Source organism: Vigna umbellata, chromosome 9 (genome assembly GCF_029865625.1).
Source record: "Vigna umbellata cultivar VRB3 chromosome 9, Vumbellata_1.0, whole genome shotgun sequence".
Taxonomy (NCBI): domain Eukaryota; kingdom Viridiplantae; phylum Streptophyta; class Magnoliopsida; order Fabales; family Fabaceae; genus Vigna; species Vigna umbellata.
In genome coordinates, this window is record NC_142173.1 from 41,235,310 (window position 1) to 41,250,679 (window position 15,370).

At 39.5% G+C, this 15,370-nt stretch overlaps 1 protein-coding gene across 4 annotated transcripts; it reads left to right on the forward strand.

Annotated features, from left to right (window-relative positions):
* Nucleotides 1-2,655: 2,655 nt before the first annotated feature.
* Nucleotides 2,656-7,482, forward strand: LOC148193557 (proteinaceous RNase P 2-like). Of its 4 annotated transcripts, none has more exons than XR_015782072.1 (7): nucleotides 2,656-3,793; nucleotides 4,097-4,198; nucleotides 4,338-4,513; nucleotides 4,996-5,116; nucleotides 5,602-5,670; nucleotides 6,485-6,993; nucleotides 7,074-7,208. XR_015782072.1 is itself a non-coding variant. In XM_088098443.1 (6 exons), exons 1-6 carry the CDS (start codon nucleotides 2,885-2,887, stop codon nucleotides 7,275-7,277), a joined length of 1,554 nt encoding a protein of 517 aa, XP_087954569.1. In that variant the 5' UTR covers nucleotides 2,663-2,884; the 3' UTR covers nucleotides 7,278-7,482. The 4 variants fall into 4 exon arrangements, 2 of the variants coding, with proteins under 2 accessions (XP_087954569.1, XP_087954568.1); XR_015782073.1 differs by having other exon boundaries at nucleotides 2,665-3,793; nucleotides 6,574-6,993; XM_088098443.1 differs by lacking the exon at nucleotides 6,485-6,993 and having other exon boundaries at nucleotides 2,663-3,766; nucleotides 7,074-7,482.
* The last annotated feature ends 7,888 nt before the right edge of the window (nucleotides 7,483-15,370 follow it).

A 15,370-nucleotide genomic window follows, 5' to 3' on the forward strand; every position in this document is an offset into this window, starting at 1 on the left:
AAAATTAAGAACTAAAATAATTGTTTTTTAAAAATACAAATAAAAATAATTTAAAATTTCACTCAAAACCATTTCTAACTTCTGGGTGTTGCTCCCTCCACCACCACACCTTTCTCCCTCCACCTCCCATTTACTATTTTGCCCTTAAGTAAAATATTTTTTAGGGTTATTTTTTAATTTTACCCATTCACAACCTATTCCACTAATAACTTATTTCAGTCCTTCGTATATGAGTAAAATATTTTTCTTTTATTTTAACATTATATTTCTTCCTCTCTTCCTTTTGTCGGTGTGAGATACTACAAGTTGTAAAGGTTGATGGTGGTGGAAAGAATTATCAAGCAATCTCCTTCTCGTGGTGCAGTGTCGCTCTCGTGGTGCAATGTGTGGAGTGGTGCAGTGCGTGTGTTACTTCCTCAAGGTGCGTATTCGAATAAAAAACGTAACCTTTAAACAGAGGTGACATCCTTCAACGGATGTCAAAATCCTTCAACGGATGTCAAAATCCTTCAACGGATGTCAACATCCTTTCAACATCCGTTTAAGGAAAAAACGGATGTCAACATCCGTTTAAGGAAAAAACGGATCCGTTTTTGTTTTTTAATGGTTTGGGTTGTGGATGGAGGGATTGGATTTTGTGATATGCGTTAATGGTCTGTGATATGCGTGATGGAGGGATTGGATTTTGTTTTTGCAGTTAATGGTCTGGGTTGTGGATGATCAAAGGGGTTCCGCAGAGAGAGTACTGGTCTCTAATTGTTGAAGGTCGTGAGATGTAGTTCTTGTTTGACCGAATGGGATGGGTTGGAGATTGAGATCAGTGATGGCTGGGGTGGAAGGTGATGAGTGTTGGAGGCAATGGAGTTGGGGATGAGAATGAGCAGAGAAGGAATCAGTTATGAAGATTGATGGAAGGGTGTTCCAGTAGCCGTGGGTGTTGTTTGGTGTGGAAGAAGATGAAGGCATGGAGATGGTGAGAAAAAACGGTTAGAGGCTCGACTTTATGCGTGTGTTTGGAGGGAGGTTCCAGTGGGGAATGGAATGGTGATGACGACATAGGTGCATGATTGCTGATGGAAGATGAGTTTGGTGGCTTCTGTTACGAGACCCGCATGAGGGGTTCAAAGATTTGGGATTTCAAAGTAGTTATGGAAAAATAGCTGATGATTAAAGGGTGGGGGAGTAAGGATGAAGATGATGGTCGTTAACAATAGACATATACAACTATCCACCACACTAGGAATGCATTTATCAACAATCATATGCGAACAAACGTAACAGAGACACGTTCAAGGGCAAATAACCAAATCGGTAAAACATGGATTGCAAAGCATTACTTACCTCTTGAAGCTTGGTTCGGTCTTACCAACCTTGTGTCTCCAATGAGTCCCCCCCTTTCCTTTGGCTGACTCCCTTTTTTCCAGTAACGTCTCTGTGCATCTTGGATGGCCTCCCTGTCCCCGTGTCCTTGGTGTGAATGGGGTTTAGAGTTCGGCCATGGTATATGGATAAAGATGATGGTTGATGGGAGATGATCTTGTTGAGTTAGAAAAGCGTGAGGTAAGGATGAAGAATCCCAAAAGGACCCCTGTCCCTGCCTGACCGCCACCAATGAATAGTGATCCCCCCTTCCCTGGTGTAGTGGTCTCGCCAGACTTTACAGATGGAATCTGTACAGGCACCACATGGGCACTCGGTGGATGACAACCAAAAATGTGAAAGTGTCAGCAAAAATGATTCTCTTTTCAGAAACCCATACTGTGAGTGGCTTTCCAGACGGTTAATGGCGCACAGCGGCAGCTGAAGGTGGGAATCTTCGCTGTAATGCTCAGACGAATTTTAAAACGCAGCCACCACTACTTTTTGGACGCTCGGTCAATACCGAAAACGAACGACCGTTCACATTACATGACCGAACGCTCTAAACATTTTAAAAACATAGCCTCCACTACCTTTTTGGACGCTCGGTCAATACGGGAAACGCTAACGATAACGAACGACCGTTCACATTACATGACCGAACGCTCTAAATTTTTTAAAAACACAGCCACAACTACCTTTTTGGACGCTCGGTCAATACGGGAAACGCTAACGAAAATGAACGACCGTTCACATACAATGACCGAACGCTCAGACCGAACGTTCACAAGGTAAAACCTCTGATCCAAGTCGAACGCTCAGACCGAACATATCAGGATCGAACGCTTAAGAGTTACTCGAGTGAAACAAAACGCCAAAACCGAACGTTACAAACACTAGTATATCAACACGCCAAAACCGAACGATCACAAACACTACCAAACCGACCGAACGCTTAAGACTCAAACCAAAATTAAGACCGATCGCTACCTATGGACGCTCGCTACCCGAGAACAAAGCAACATCAAGACCGAACGCCGCTTATATGAACGCTATAAGACAGAACACTAAGATCGATCACCATTAACCCTTACACCAATAGGACGAACGTTTGAAATCCTGGCCGAATGGTCAAAACTTAACACATGACCGACCAATACCGCATCTGCACTTAACCGCATAAATCAAAGCATGACCGAACGGTACTTAAATTACTTCTGACCGATCGGTACCAGATTAAATCCAAACCGATCGGTAAAGATACTCGTCACAAAAAAACGAACGGCTGCACAGTAGGAAGGAGACGAACGCTTGATCATAAAGGACGAACGGTCGTATGCTTGAACACTTGAGGCTAAGGATGACCGAACGTTCGTATGAAGGAACGCTTGATGCTGAAAAAATGCTGAAAAGAGACTGCCATCTCTTTGGAACGAACGAACCCAAGAAAAAACAGCCATCTAGGGTTTTAAACTAAACCCTGCAACTGTTAATCCTTGGACCAATTTCTCAGTCTTGCGCTTCGATGGAGAATCCAAAGAAGAAGAAGAAAACCAGTCAAAATCCTGAGGCAAAGTTCCAATTTGAGCTCAACTCATGTTCCAAGGCTAAGGACCTGCGAGGCGCCATATCCCTCTATGACGACGCCGTTTTGAACAATACGCGCCTCAACCAACACCACTTCAATGCCCTCCTCTACCTCTGCTCCAACTCCGTCGCCGACGACTTGCTCAAAACCACCGCACTCGATTACGGTTTCCGCGCCTTCCGCCACATGTCCTCTCTCGGCGTCGTTCCCAATGAGGCCTCCGTCACTGCCGTTGCGCGCCTCGCTGCGGCCAAGGGTGACGCCGATTATGCCTTCGAGTTGGTGAAGGGCATGGGCAAGTACAACAACGCTACCCCGAGGCTGCGAACCTACGATCCTGCGTTGTTCTGTTTCTGTGAAATGCTAGACGCGGATAAGGCCTACGAGGTGGAAGAGCACATGAATGGCGTTGGGGTGAGTTTGGAGGAGGCGGAACTCGCCGCGCTTTTGAAGGTGAGTGCGCGGAGTGGTAGAGCGGACAAGGTGTATGAGTATTTGCATAAGCTTAGAAGCTGTGTGAGGTGTGTTAGTGAGTCCACTGCAGTGGTTGTTGAGGAGTGGTTTTGTGGTGCCAAGGCCTCTGAGGTTGGTGAGGTGGAATTTGATGTGGGGCAGGTCAAAGAGGGGGTTTTGCGGAATGGGGGAGGGTGGCATGGTCAGGGATGGATTGGTAAAGGGGATTGGGCCGTCAACAGAACGAGTGTTGGTGCCGATGGACATTGTTGTTGTTGTGGGGAGCAATTGGTTTGTGTTGATATTGATGATTCGGAGACGGAGAAGTTTGCAGGGTCTGTTGCTGGCTTGGCCTTGGAACGAGAGGTCAAGGCCAATTTTAGTGAATTTCAGGTGTTGTTGATATCTCCATTCATTGCAATGCAACACAATTTTAAATGACATGAATGATGATATATTATTGTTAGAGTTTAGTTTCTGTGCTAGGTAGGTATCAATCAGGAATCTTGATAGGTATGACTTTTTAGGGGTGTTATTGTTAAAGTCAACAAACTTAATATGCATGACAATTTTTGATTGGATTACTTTCGTATACAAACCCTTCGCAATATTGCTGCATCCATTATTTACTCTTCTTGATATTGTTAGTCTAGCTATAATAGCTTGGTTTTGATACTTCTGGTTGATCCCTTACAGGCCTGGCTTGAAAAGCATGACTCTTATGAAGCTATAGTGGATGGAGCAAATGTTGGGCTCTACAAACAAAATTTTGCTGATGGTGGATTTAGCATTTCTCAGGTTGTATTCCTAAGTTATAGAGTTCCTTTAATTTTACTGTCTGAACAAGTTATGTATGTTTATTGCTCTTGCCTGATAATTTTGCTTGATTGCTTTTGCAGCTAATTGTGTTTGTTTTGTTGATTTTGTAATAGTGCAGCTTGATTGTGTTGTAAAAGAACTTTACAACCAGAGTGGGAATAAATGGCCGCTCGTTGTGCTGCACAATAAGCGCCTAAGAGGGCTAATGGAAAATCCTTCCAGCAGGAAACTGGTGGAGGAGTGGATGAATAATGGTGCACTGTATACAACTCCTAATGGGTCCAATGATGATTGGTAAATTTCCAAATAAATGTCCTAAACATTGCATTTGCTTTTCACTGTTAATCTTTGGACAACCATATCGTTTCTTGTTCTGTTTGACTCTTTATTTAAAACTTGAATTTATCATGTTATCTATGCAATATGTATAATCTTGTGTGGGACTTAATTCACATTCGATGTCCCGTATATGATATGTTTCTGCATTACACAGCTGAAGCTCTTGGTAAAACCAAAGTGGACGTAGACTTGAATAACTGAGAAGGTCTAAATGAAAGCTAAACTTTTTAAGTACTAAAATGTAAACGATTTTAACTTTTGGAGGTTCAAATATTTAATAGTTAATTTAGTCAAAATTCTTTGTTGTGTTTTTCATGAATATGTTATAACATTTTTATTTTCTGTTTGGCACTGATTCATATGTATTTTTAAAATTTAGTTTCAATCTGTTAAGTTTAATAACCCATTTACTTATATATTAATCTTTTGGGTTGCAGGTATTGGCTCTTTGCCGCAGTAAAACTTAGGTGTTTGCTTGTGACAAATGATGAAATGCGAGATCACATATTTGAACTCATAGGAAGTAACTTTTTTAACCAGTGGAAAGAAAGACATCAGGTAAGTTATTCATTTTTCTGGCTTTACTTACTTTAGCAATATACGAGTGAGTTGTTGCCTATTCACAATTTAAAATGGGTCTTCTATGGGATCTTTTTCCCTATAAATTTAATTTAAAATTTTATTATATCTGTGTCATGTTTGGGCACTTTTCTGAAATTGATTACTCCTAAGGTTAGTTCAGGAGATTTTTCATTTGGATATTATGTTTTGTGTTAATTAAATTTTATTGTACCTGTTTTATGTGGGATTGGGATTTTTCCGGGAGGGGTGTGTAGTTTTTGTGAAAAAAAGGTGATGCATAATTTTTAATTGTTTGTTATTCCCTTTAGGACATTTTCCTATGTTTGACATAGGAGTAGTTGATTCCGTTTCGAGCTTTTAAGGTTCTTCTGCGTATAGTTCAACATGTGATATGTAGGTTATTCAAGATTTATATGGCTTACCCTTCTTTTTCTTTACTAGTTATCTTGTTTTCTTTACAGGTTCACTACACTTTTATTAAAGGAAACCTAAAGCTTCAGATGCCTCCATCATATTCATTGGTTATCCAGGTAATGTTGGAGTGGCCACTCTATTACTGTTCCTTCTGGGATGCGCTTGCATTTTGTTCTGTGTGACAACTTAGTAGTTTTGATCTTTTGGTATTCGAGGGGAGATGGTAGGAAGTTAGGACTTAGGGACCCAAGATTGAGGACTGAGGGTAAAGGGATTCTATTGTGTTCTGTCAGTGTAAGCTTCAAAACATAAACGAATCACAGACGAAAGAAAAAACATAAGTGTAAAAGGGGCTGCTTTACTTTTCTGGAGCACAGCTCCTGCAGAGAATACACCTATACTGCAATGCCCTCTGCTTTAGATGAAGAAGAGAATAATCAAAACCCACCTCTCTCATTTAGCAAACTTCCCCTAAATAATTAATTTAATTCCTCTATACCTTCTGAACGGGACTCAATAACTAGTTCCCAGTGCCACCTCAATCATTTTCATTGGTGTTTGTGTATATCTTCCTACTATTTGTCCTGAGACAATTATTCTGGTTATTAACAAGAGATTTGTATTGTCATTTAATAAAGTGATGATTCAGTATATTCTTTTTAAACTTTTTTTTACCTCTAATGTTCATGAAGTTGTGCAAGCAACTTTGATCTCTGTCCTTCAGGGATCAGAGTGAGATCCTTTTTGTGATGACAATTGTATGTCTCCTACAATTGGTGTGGATGCAGATAAGTTATTCTTAATTAGTTTGATCTCCAAAATATCGGCATTTGTGCAAATAGTAATGCTTAATATATATTTTGTTTGCATTTTTGTTTGTTCATTTCTTAAGCATGGTATGTTTTCATTGTATTTATTGTTGATAAGCAGAGGGGTAACACTGGAATATACTTGCAAATGTTTGGTGAAATGGTGCTTGCTCTGACATCTGAGCAAGATACTCACGATTTATTTACTAGGGTATGGCTTAACTACATATGCTTCGGATACCCTTTCCATCTACCAAGGAATATAAAGATGCCTGAGCAGGAGCAGTAAACAAACCTACGGCGCAAAGATACCTTGGATGCTCTTTCTATCTACCCAATTGGCCAATGTGTGTGGGATGTGACACCCTTCCAAACCCATAGGAATTTCAAGATGCCTGAGCACGATTTTTCTACCCTTTTTTTATTATCAATTGCTTGTTTTTACCTCTTAATTAGTTTCATATTACAAAAATAGCGTAGAAACCGGTGAAGTTGTATGTTTGGAAATTGAAGTTGGATATCTGATGATTGTTATTAGTGAAACATTGTATAAGAGCATTGAGATTATTCACGTGGCATCTAAGCTGAGCTTGCAAACATAAAAATCCTAACTACTTCAGCATCCAAAATGTTTGTATACCATGCCTCGTCAAATTCAGAACTTTGTTTCTTGACTACTGTTTCTAAATGCTGTTCTTGAAATGTTTCAGGAATCGGAAAAAGGTTATTGGCATGTGCCGCTAGCACCGGGCACTAGCAGTGAGTCTTCGATATGTTGGCTCTGCATTACCCGGCCAAGTGGTCATGATGCTGTCGCTACTGTTTCCAATGGTGTAAGTAGCTGCTTGGATTCCCAAGTCGATGAAAACAATGCCACTTCTATCAGTGGTAAAAGAAAAGACAAGTCAAACTAACGGCAAGCCCGCGGAAAGATTTATCATGAAGGAGGAGACCTCTGTTGGGTCATCATCATTTCATTTAGCATTTGTAGAAATTATATGCCCATAAGGTGTTTGTAGAAATGATGAAAAACTGTCCGTAACGGTGAAATACTTGTTTAGTCATTTGGTATATTTTTATAAAAATTTAATCACATTACTTGATTGTTTCTTTTTTTCACTCACCATTTATTCCTCCATTCACTTCCCTTATGTTGTGAATTAAATTCAAAAAGATAGACACACTTCTGAAATACAATAACCGTGAAGGCCACGGTAAACCCCTGCATTTGCAGTTTTATACCCATCAACCGTTCCCTTGTACAGCCTTAGCTCACCGATCACCGCTAGCCAACCAATAGCAATACCAACTATACTATGATATTGTAATCCATGTTTTTTTTTTCTGCAGTCGTATATTGTGAGCTGCTATAAAAAAGAAAAAGAACAGAAAAAACCAGAATTGTTGTGTTTTCTTTGCGGAAGGATTACCAGAAAGCAACCATGGATGGTACGTCATCTCTGTTATACTGACTATGTTGTCTTTACTGGCATGTTAAATTGTTTTGCTTTAGGTCACATACCTTAAAATATGAAAAGGTTCAAATGTTTGGAAGATGAATAATGCTAATAAACTTTTGTGTGGGTTTCAGTCGATTCGCAGCCAACTATGGATGAAACAATTTTGGTTGGTGATGATTTAATGACCGGTCCTCCATCGCCTGTAGTACCACCGGAAATAGCCTCCCATGTCCTCCAAGGTGTTGATTTGTGTGATGGACTTCTCAGGAATCTATTTCTCTGTAAGTATCGTTTTCATTAACCAGGTGCAACTGTTCTTTCCCTTAATTCCTTTTCTTGCATAAAATTAGGGAACAATTTATTCAAGGTACACAATTTATTCGGCATCTTTGGTATTATTTTTGGAATGTTAGTTTGTTTTTTATATAGTTTGTAGTTGTATTTTCTGTTTTTCTTGTTGCGGTATAGTATGTATATATAAACATTTCCTTTAAGTGAATAAATGTAGTGAATTCTCCTGTCTTAATTTTAATACAGTTGTATAGAGAAGAAAGAACGTCTAAAATCCTAATAATTAATGTGTATAAAAAAGGTTTAATCCTTTTCGACATCCCTATTTGTGTAGCAATGTCTCAGATAGGTCCTCGTATTTATTTTTATCTCAATTAGGTCCCTACTTTTGTAAAATTGAGTCAATTGGAACCTTGCCGCTAATTTCAATAGACGGCGTTAAATTTATTGAGTCGTGGCACACTGACGAAGCAAATTTTAATGACGTGGACCAAAGTAGGAATAATATGATTCCCATACATTAGTAATGTGGAGATGCCATGTTGAGTAGGAATAAGGCAAGATTATAATATATAAACATGTCAATCTTTCTTACAAGATTTTATGAAATTGAGTTAGACACAAACCTACTTACTAAAATAGTATCAAAGTCATTTCAGATTCTATAGCAGTCAAGGTTTTTGAGACAATTATGCTACCGTTATTAGGCTCCTAGTGTAATAGAGTATTGTATTGTAGATTTTACATTGACTAAAAATAAAATTATATTATAATATATAAGTGACGTACAACTCGATTTTATGAAATTGAGTTGTGTTTAAATTCACTTACTAAAAACTAATAACTTTATAATTGTGACTCTTTGCCCTCAGAAATCACTTCATAATTTCTAAAGAACTATTGATCTTATTCCTTAAACTTCAACAATGAAGGGGATTAGTTTCCGTTTTTGGTTCATCCGAGAACAGTGCTTCTATATTTCTATCATATACATGTTTCTGTGTCTCGAATGTAATCTGCAATACTATATTTTCATAACCTGTTTAAAGATTTGGATATGTTTGAAGTACAGTCAGAATTGAATACACGAAGCAAATATAAGTATCCGCGCACGTGCTTCATATGATACTATCTACAGCAAAGTTCTTCAATCCGCAAATTCGTGAAATTAAACAATCATAAGCGCTAAAGCGACTCTTTAATTTGGCATCACAAATCATGTCAGCATATTAGCACCTATCATATTCAAACACAATTGTGCAGGAGAATTTAAAAATAAAATAAAGAGAGGAAAGCAGCAGCAGAAAAGAAGAATAAGAAGATGCGCAACCTGGTTGCTCCTGCAGTTTTGGCCATAGGAAATCGACCTTAGTGGAAAGACAAGCGCCAGAGGCAATTGCCACGGCGGTGACCGCAACCTGTGTGATGGCTGAAGAAACGGCGCTATGGACGGAGGCAGCTTTGGCAGCGGCGGCGATTACGTTATCGGAAGTAAGAACAGGAGAGAGAGACGTTGGAACAGCGATTTGGTCAAGCAAACATCGAAATCTGGAACGGTGAGGTTTGAAGGATCGGAATCTGCGAAGAAACGGAGATTGGTTCTGAGCTGCTAATGTAAGGACCGTGCGTCCATTTTAAAAGAAGAAGTGGGGAAGAGGGCGGCTGCACGTTCGTGTAGTGGTGGGAGAGGGGCTCCACGTCCAGCAAAGAAGTGGGCAGCAGCAGATGGTGGTGGGTCTCTCCACCTGGAAGTGCTCCAGCCATCATCAGGAACCTCCATCATCTCCTTCGTTAGTGGACGCTGCACTGAGGAGTGGAAGGGAACGGTTGTGGTTCTTCCAGCAGTGGAGTGTCCAGTTCCTCTTCCCTTAAAGGAAAGACTCCATGGATTCAAGGGGGCTGGGTTCTGCAGATTGGAAAGGTTGCTGCAAAAACATCTGTGAGAGGGTGAAGTGGGACCTGCTGAAGTGCAAGGAGGCCTTGGATTGCAAGTCTTGGGGGAGATTGATTCAAGAGGGGTGTTCGGTGCTGCATCTGGAGGAGTGAAAGGCTTGCTGCAAATCTGGGAGAGGAGAAGTAGAAAGCTTTTGGATTTGGAAGGAGATCAAGACACTGCATTTCAAGATTCAAGGAAGTCTTCAAGAGGTAAGGGGAGTTAGATCTTTTGTTTGATTGTTGAAATATACTGTATTTGATGCAAATCTGGGAAGAAGGGGATGAAAAATGGAGTTTCTGGGTTTTCTGGAAAATCTGGTGCGATTCTGCAGAATTCTGCAGAACGCGCGTACGTTCAATTTTTGGTGCGCCAAAATGGGACGTTCGTCCCATTCGCTCGACCAATTAGTGGTCAGCCAAATAGTATGAGCGTTCGGTTTTGGTGTTCTAAAGTATCGAGCGTTCGCTTTCGTCCTTAGGTAAAGTTAGAAATATATTAAACGTTCGGTTTTGTTATTATCATGTACGAGCACTAGCGTTCGTCTAAACAGTATTCCACCTCATAGCGATCTTCATATTAAACGTTCGGTTTTGATGTAATAGTAATGGTAAGCGTTCGGTCTTTACTTGGTGTTCTTAGGTTTGGATCTTAAACGGTCGGTCTTAGTGTTAGTAGCTTTCGGTCTTAATTTGGTATGATTAAGTGTTAATCTTGAGCGTCCGATATTGATCTGATATACTTAAGCTTATGATTTTAGCGTTCGGTCTTAAATTGATAGGTTTCAATCTTGAGTGTTCGGTCTCATACGATTGGGTCTATGTGCGTTCGTCCCAAACAGTGCTTACATATTGGGTTTCGTTGTATTTGGCTATGTGCGTTTGGTCTCATAGTATTGACTGTATGTGCGTTCGTCCAAACAGTATTTACATGTTCGGTTTTGTAGTATTTTTCTATATACTTTCGGTCTCTACGTATTTGATCTGTAAAGCGTTCGTCCAAACAGTGATTATTCGGTCTTATCATATTTGATCTGTACAACGTTCAACTAAACAGTGTTTATTCGGTCTCTTAGTATTGGATCTGTAAACCGTTCGTCCAAACAGTGATTATTCGGTCATATCATATTTGATCTCTGTAGCGTTCGTCTAAACAGTATTCGCAGTAATCTGATAGTGTTCGTCTTACTGAGCGTTCGTCCAAACAGTGTTCGTTGGATTCTGATAGTGCTCGGTATATTGTGCGTTCGTTCAAACAGTATTTACCTCACAGTATTCGGTCTCGTGGTAATTAGTCTATACACGTTCGTGCACACAGTATTCGATCTCATTACGTTTGGTCTGGTAGTGTTCGTCCAGACTGTTTGATCTTAGTGTTCGATTTCTTAGTAATCGTCCAAACAGTATTAAATCTGATAGTGTTCGGTCCTGATGTTGCTTGTTCTCAGGTAACGAGCGTCCATAAGTTGCTTTTGATCTTGATAATAATTGTTCTCAGGTGTCCTCAGGTAGCGAGCGTCAATAAGTGGTTACGAGCGTTCGGTCTTGGTGTTGCTTGTTCTCAGGTAGCGAGCGTCCGTAGGTAGTAGCGAGTGTTCGTATTAGTAGCGATCGGTCTTCGTAACGTTCGTTCAAAAAGTATTGAGAGTTAGATCTATATAGTGTTCGGCCTTATAGTGTCTAGTAAATAACGTTCGTCCAATAGCGTTCGGCGAATAGTGTTCGTCCAAGAGCGTCCAGATGAATAGTGTTCTGCAAATAGTGTTGGGTTCTAAGTTGAGTTTCTCTGGAATTGAATTATGTGTACAAATGTTTGGAATATATGCTGCGATGTGATGTATGTGAAAATATGAGAATGTATGAAATATGATAAATTACTGTGATAATATGATTATGAATGTAAAATGATGAATTTGAGTATGATTCGGACATCTCGGGGAGAGATGGATGAAAGTGGTTATGTGGGGGATTGTGGTTGTAACATCCCAAAAATACAGTAAACACCATATAGTAGAATTAATCACATTTAGTGATAAACCAAATCAGTCTTAATTAAAACGAAAGCACAGGTTCTGGCCGAACGGCCTTACAAGAAGATAAATAAGAATAAAGACGTTCGGCTTAATCATTCTTGACCGAACGGTTTACAAACCAACACCGAACGATCATAAAGAAACATAAAAACCAAAAACGGACGAACGTCCACATAACAAAATAAGAAAACACAGGCCGAGCGTCCTATTCTTCGGTCTTCACCTCGACTTCCACTAAATTCTCTTCCCCCAAGTATTGTTCTTCCAACGCCTCTTCCAACAAGGCATCTCCTTCTGCTCACATCCACACGGATGATCATTGCAAGGACAACGACGGACGTACAGATACAGGACAACGCAAGGAAAATACACAGGGTAAGCTTATATAATTTAATTCAATTAATAACATACAATCACATATACCAGCAATCAAATACATTCTAATAGACACTTCCATCAAAACCCTGATGCTAGACTGACTGTCCGGACTGTATGAATCTTGTGTAGCTACGACGTTCGTGCACCCAGGTGGAATAGCTGTAATTCTCATCAGCTGCCACCCGAGGTTAGTCCGTTCCGTCCAAGTTACAGTTATGGACTAGGACCTCCTGTCATTCCCACACATGACATACTCCTCTCTACTTGAGAACGAGCACTCACGGAATATCAGGATGAATCGACAGCTTAGCATTGCCACATTCATACTTTACAAATCTCAACTTTCATCCAAGAGTCGTTCCTCCCTGGAACGCTCGTTCAAAATCCACAACCATAATTTCATTTCTTATACCGTTCGCACATTACAGTTTTCCACATTAATATCAATTCAATCTTTCGTTCCTCTTTCATAAAATGACGAGCGTTCAGTCCTTTTCAAGATAAGGACGAACGTTAACACGATACATAGGAATCCTCGTTTCTGAACAGAAGGAAACGAATACCTTTCCAATGACGGACGTTGTGACAACTTGAATCAGTTAAATGAACTGATCCTAGAACATTTCATATGATACTTAGAATAATTTAAGTACAATAACTATAGATCGAATCCAAATGAATAGAGACACCACAAGGTGTTTAAATACTTATACAGAGTATGATTTAATCAAAGAGACTAACTGCCAGTCAATGACCGAACGCGGTAATGGATATTTATTGAAGTTTTGGACGAACGCTATTTCTCTCGTTTGTCAATTAAAGGAAAGAACGAGCGTTCGGTATAAGACCGAGCGCCACTCATAACGTACGCTTTAGGTCGAGACCCATCGCTGATTCAAAATTATAGAAAAAAGGATTTATATATGGCGAGATGGGAAAGTTATGTTTTTAACAGAATGACTAAGTGTCCGAATGTATACTTTTAAGCTTCTCAATTTCTCACACAACACTCAGGATATCTACGTTTGGCCGAACGCTCGAACGTAAGACTAATATAAGAGGGCGTTCGTCCTCTGCTGGAATCCTTTCCAAATGAAAGAATTCCATTTTAACCAGTTTACTAGAAAACCGAACGGTAGAGGACCGTTCGATGACGAACGTACATAATCATAGTCAGAAGTTCATATTCAAATTTTGCAACTATTTTTAACTTAAGTTTTTCAACATACCAGTTCATACTTTTATTCTTCACATCAAATATCAATTTTTAGACTTTATAGCATCCACATTAATAATTCATACTTCGAATTAATAACTCATTTTCACATTTATACAAATCAAACATCATTATACAGATCAACCAGCATAGACCATATTCATTCAAATCAAACAGCGATCGTTCATACAAAACACAACATACGAATTAAATCAAATAAGCTTCCCTTACCTGGATTTTGTCAGCAAATTGTCCTAAACGCAAGATTTGGAGCTCGTCCAACTAACGTTTTCTACCCTCAACGGTCACTTAATTCTTTCAAACTAGAACAATTTACAGAACCAAGATTTTGATTCAGACACAGTGTGATGGCAACCCCTTTAGGGACTTTCCATCTAAAGAAGTATCAACTTTACTCTAAGACCAAGAAAGGGAAGTTGAATAAAGGACTTAATATTTTCTTTCTAAGTCTTAGAATGTTCTCTTTAACTAAATACATTTACCTTGTTTTGTAAGTCACTAATAAGAGTGGAAAACCATAGCCAATCAACCAAAGAAGCTTGGTGAACTAAGGGAAGCAAAGGAGGTAAAGAAAGGAAGAAAGGAAGTGCTTTTTGGATTGGAAAAGCAAAGCTGATATACAACATTCGGCCAACCAAGCAAACCAGCGTTTCCACTTTCTTTTAAAGCATGTTTTCAATGTTTACCGTATGGAACATGTGGCCAGCTGTATAGCTTCTCCTGCACACTTCTTATAGAGCTTCATGTACATTGCTAATATGTCCAGTAGCTTGCTAGGCAAGTTTCTCTTCATCTATAAAAGAGAAGCCAAATCACTTGTAAATGTAACTTGAGTTTGATAATGAAATGCTGCTGAAATCCAGCCATTCTCTCAAGTTCATTGCTTAAAGCTATTTTAGCTTGTCTTCCTCTAGCTCCCTTCCCCGTTGGAAGGCCATCTGAGTTAGAACTCTACCTCACACACACATCCAAACACTGTCACGCATTTTGACAAACACCTTGCATGCGCCGAACTCCTTCAAACCATTCTTCATTCCGCTGCGTCATTCTGTCCAAGGAGCCGCTCCAGTATTGAACGTGGATGCTGCTTCCATCATTTGGCATCAAGAGCCAGTCGTTTCAGTCACGCTTCAAGAGCTAAGTGTCTCGTATCCATTCCTCTGTTTTTTTTTTCCGTCTTGTGCTGTTCATATATGTCACTGTTCCATTTTGTTTTTCTGGTTTGATTCTGTGTTTGAGTGAATGTTTGATTCTATTCACTGTTCGTTAGTGCTTGTTTTCCATTTTAATCGGTGCAACTTCTTTAATTTTCGTTTGAATCCAGCTTAATCATCATTCCAAGTTTTGTCCAGTTTTGTGCAAGTGTTTGCTGTTTTTCACTGTCTAATTGGTTTACTTCTGTTCCAGCATTATCTCTTGTTGTTTAAGTGTGTTCAATGCATTTGCTAGCTCTATGTTGATCATATAAAGCAATGGCAACATGTCCAGCTTTGATCATTTGAGCCAATTAGCATTGCAAATATTGATTCCAGTAGAAAAATCTGCATAAAACATCATTTCTGGATTAATTTGATATCAGCTGATGCAGTCCCGATTTCTTTATTTTCAAGCTTTGTACAAGTTTGTTTACTGTTTTTACATGTGTTTGAAGTGATAGCAACTCCTAATAATCACAG

Excerpts from the sequence above, each read along its gene's own strand:
- LOC148193557 (XM_088098442.1), top strand. The coding sequence starts at position 2,885 with ATGGAGAATCCAAAGAAGAAGAAGAAAACCAGTCAAAATCCTGAGGCA. Across the intron at positions 3,794-4,096 it reads CCAATTTTAGTGAATTTCAG|GCCTGGCTTGAAAAGCATGA; the intron begins GTGTTGTTGATA and ends GATCCCTTACAG. Across the intron at positions 4,514-4,995 it reads AATGGGTCCAATGATGATTG|GTATTGGCTCTTTGCCGCAG; the intron begins GTAAATTTCCAA and ends TTTGGGTTGCAG.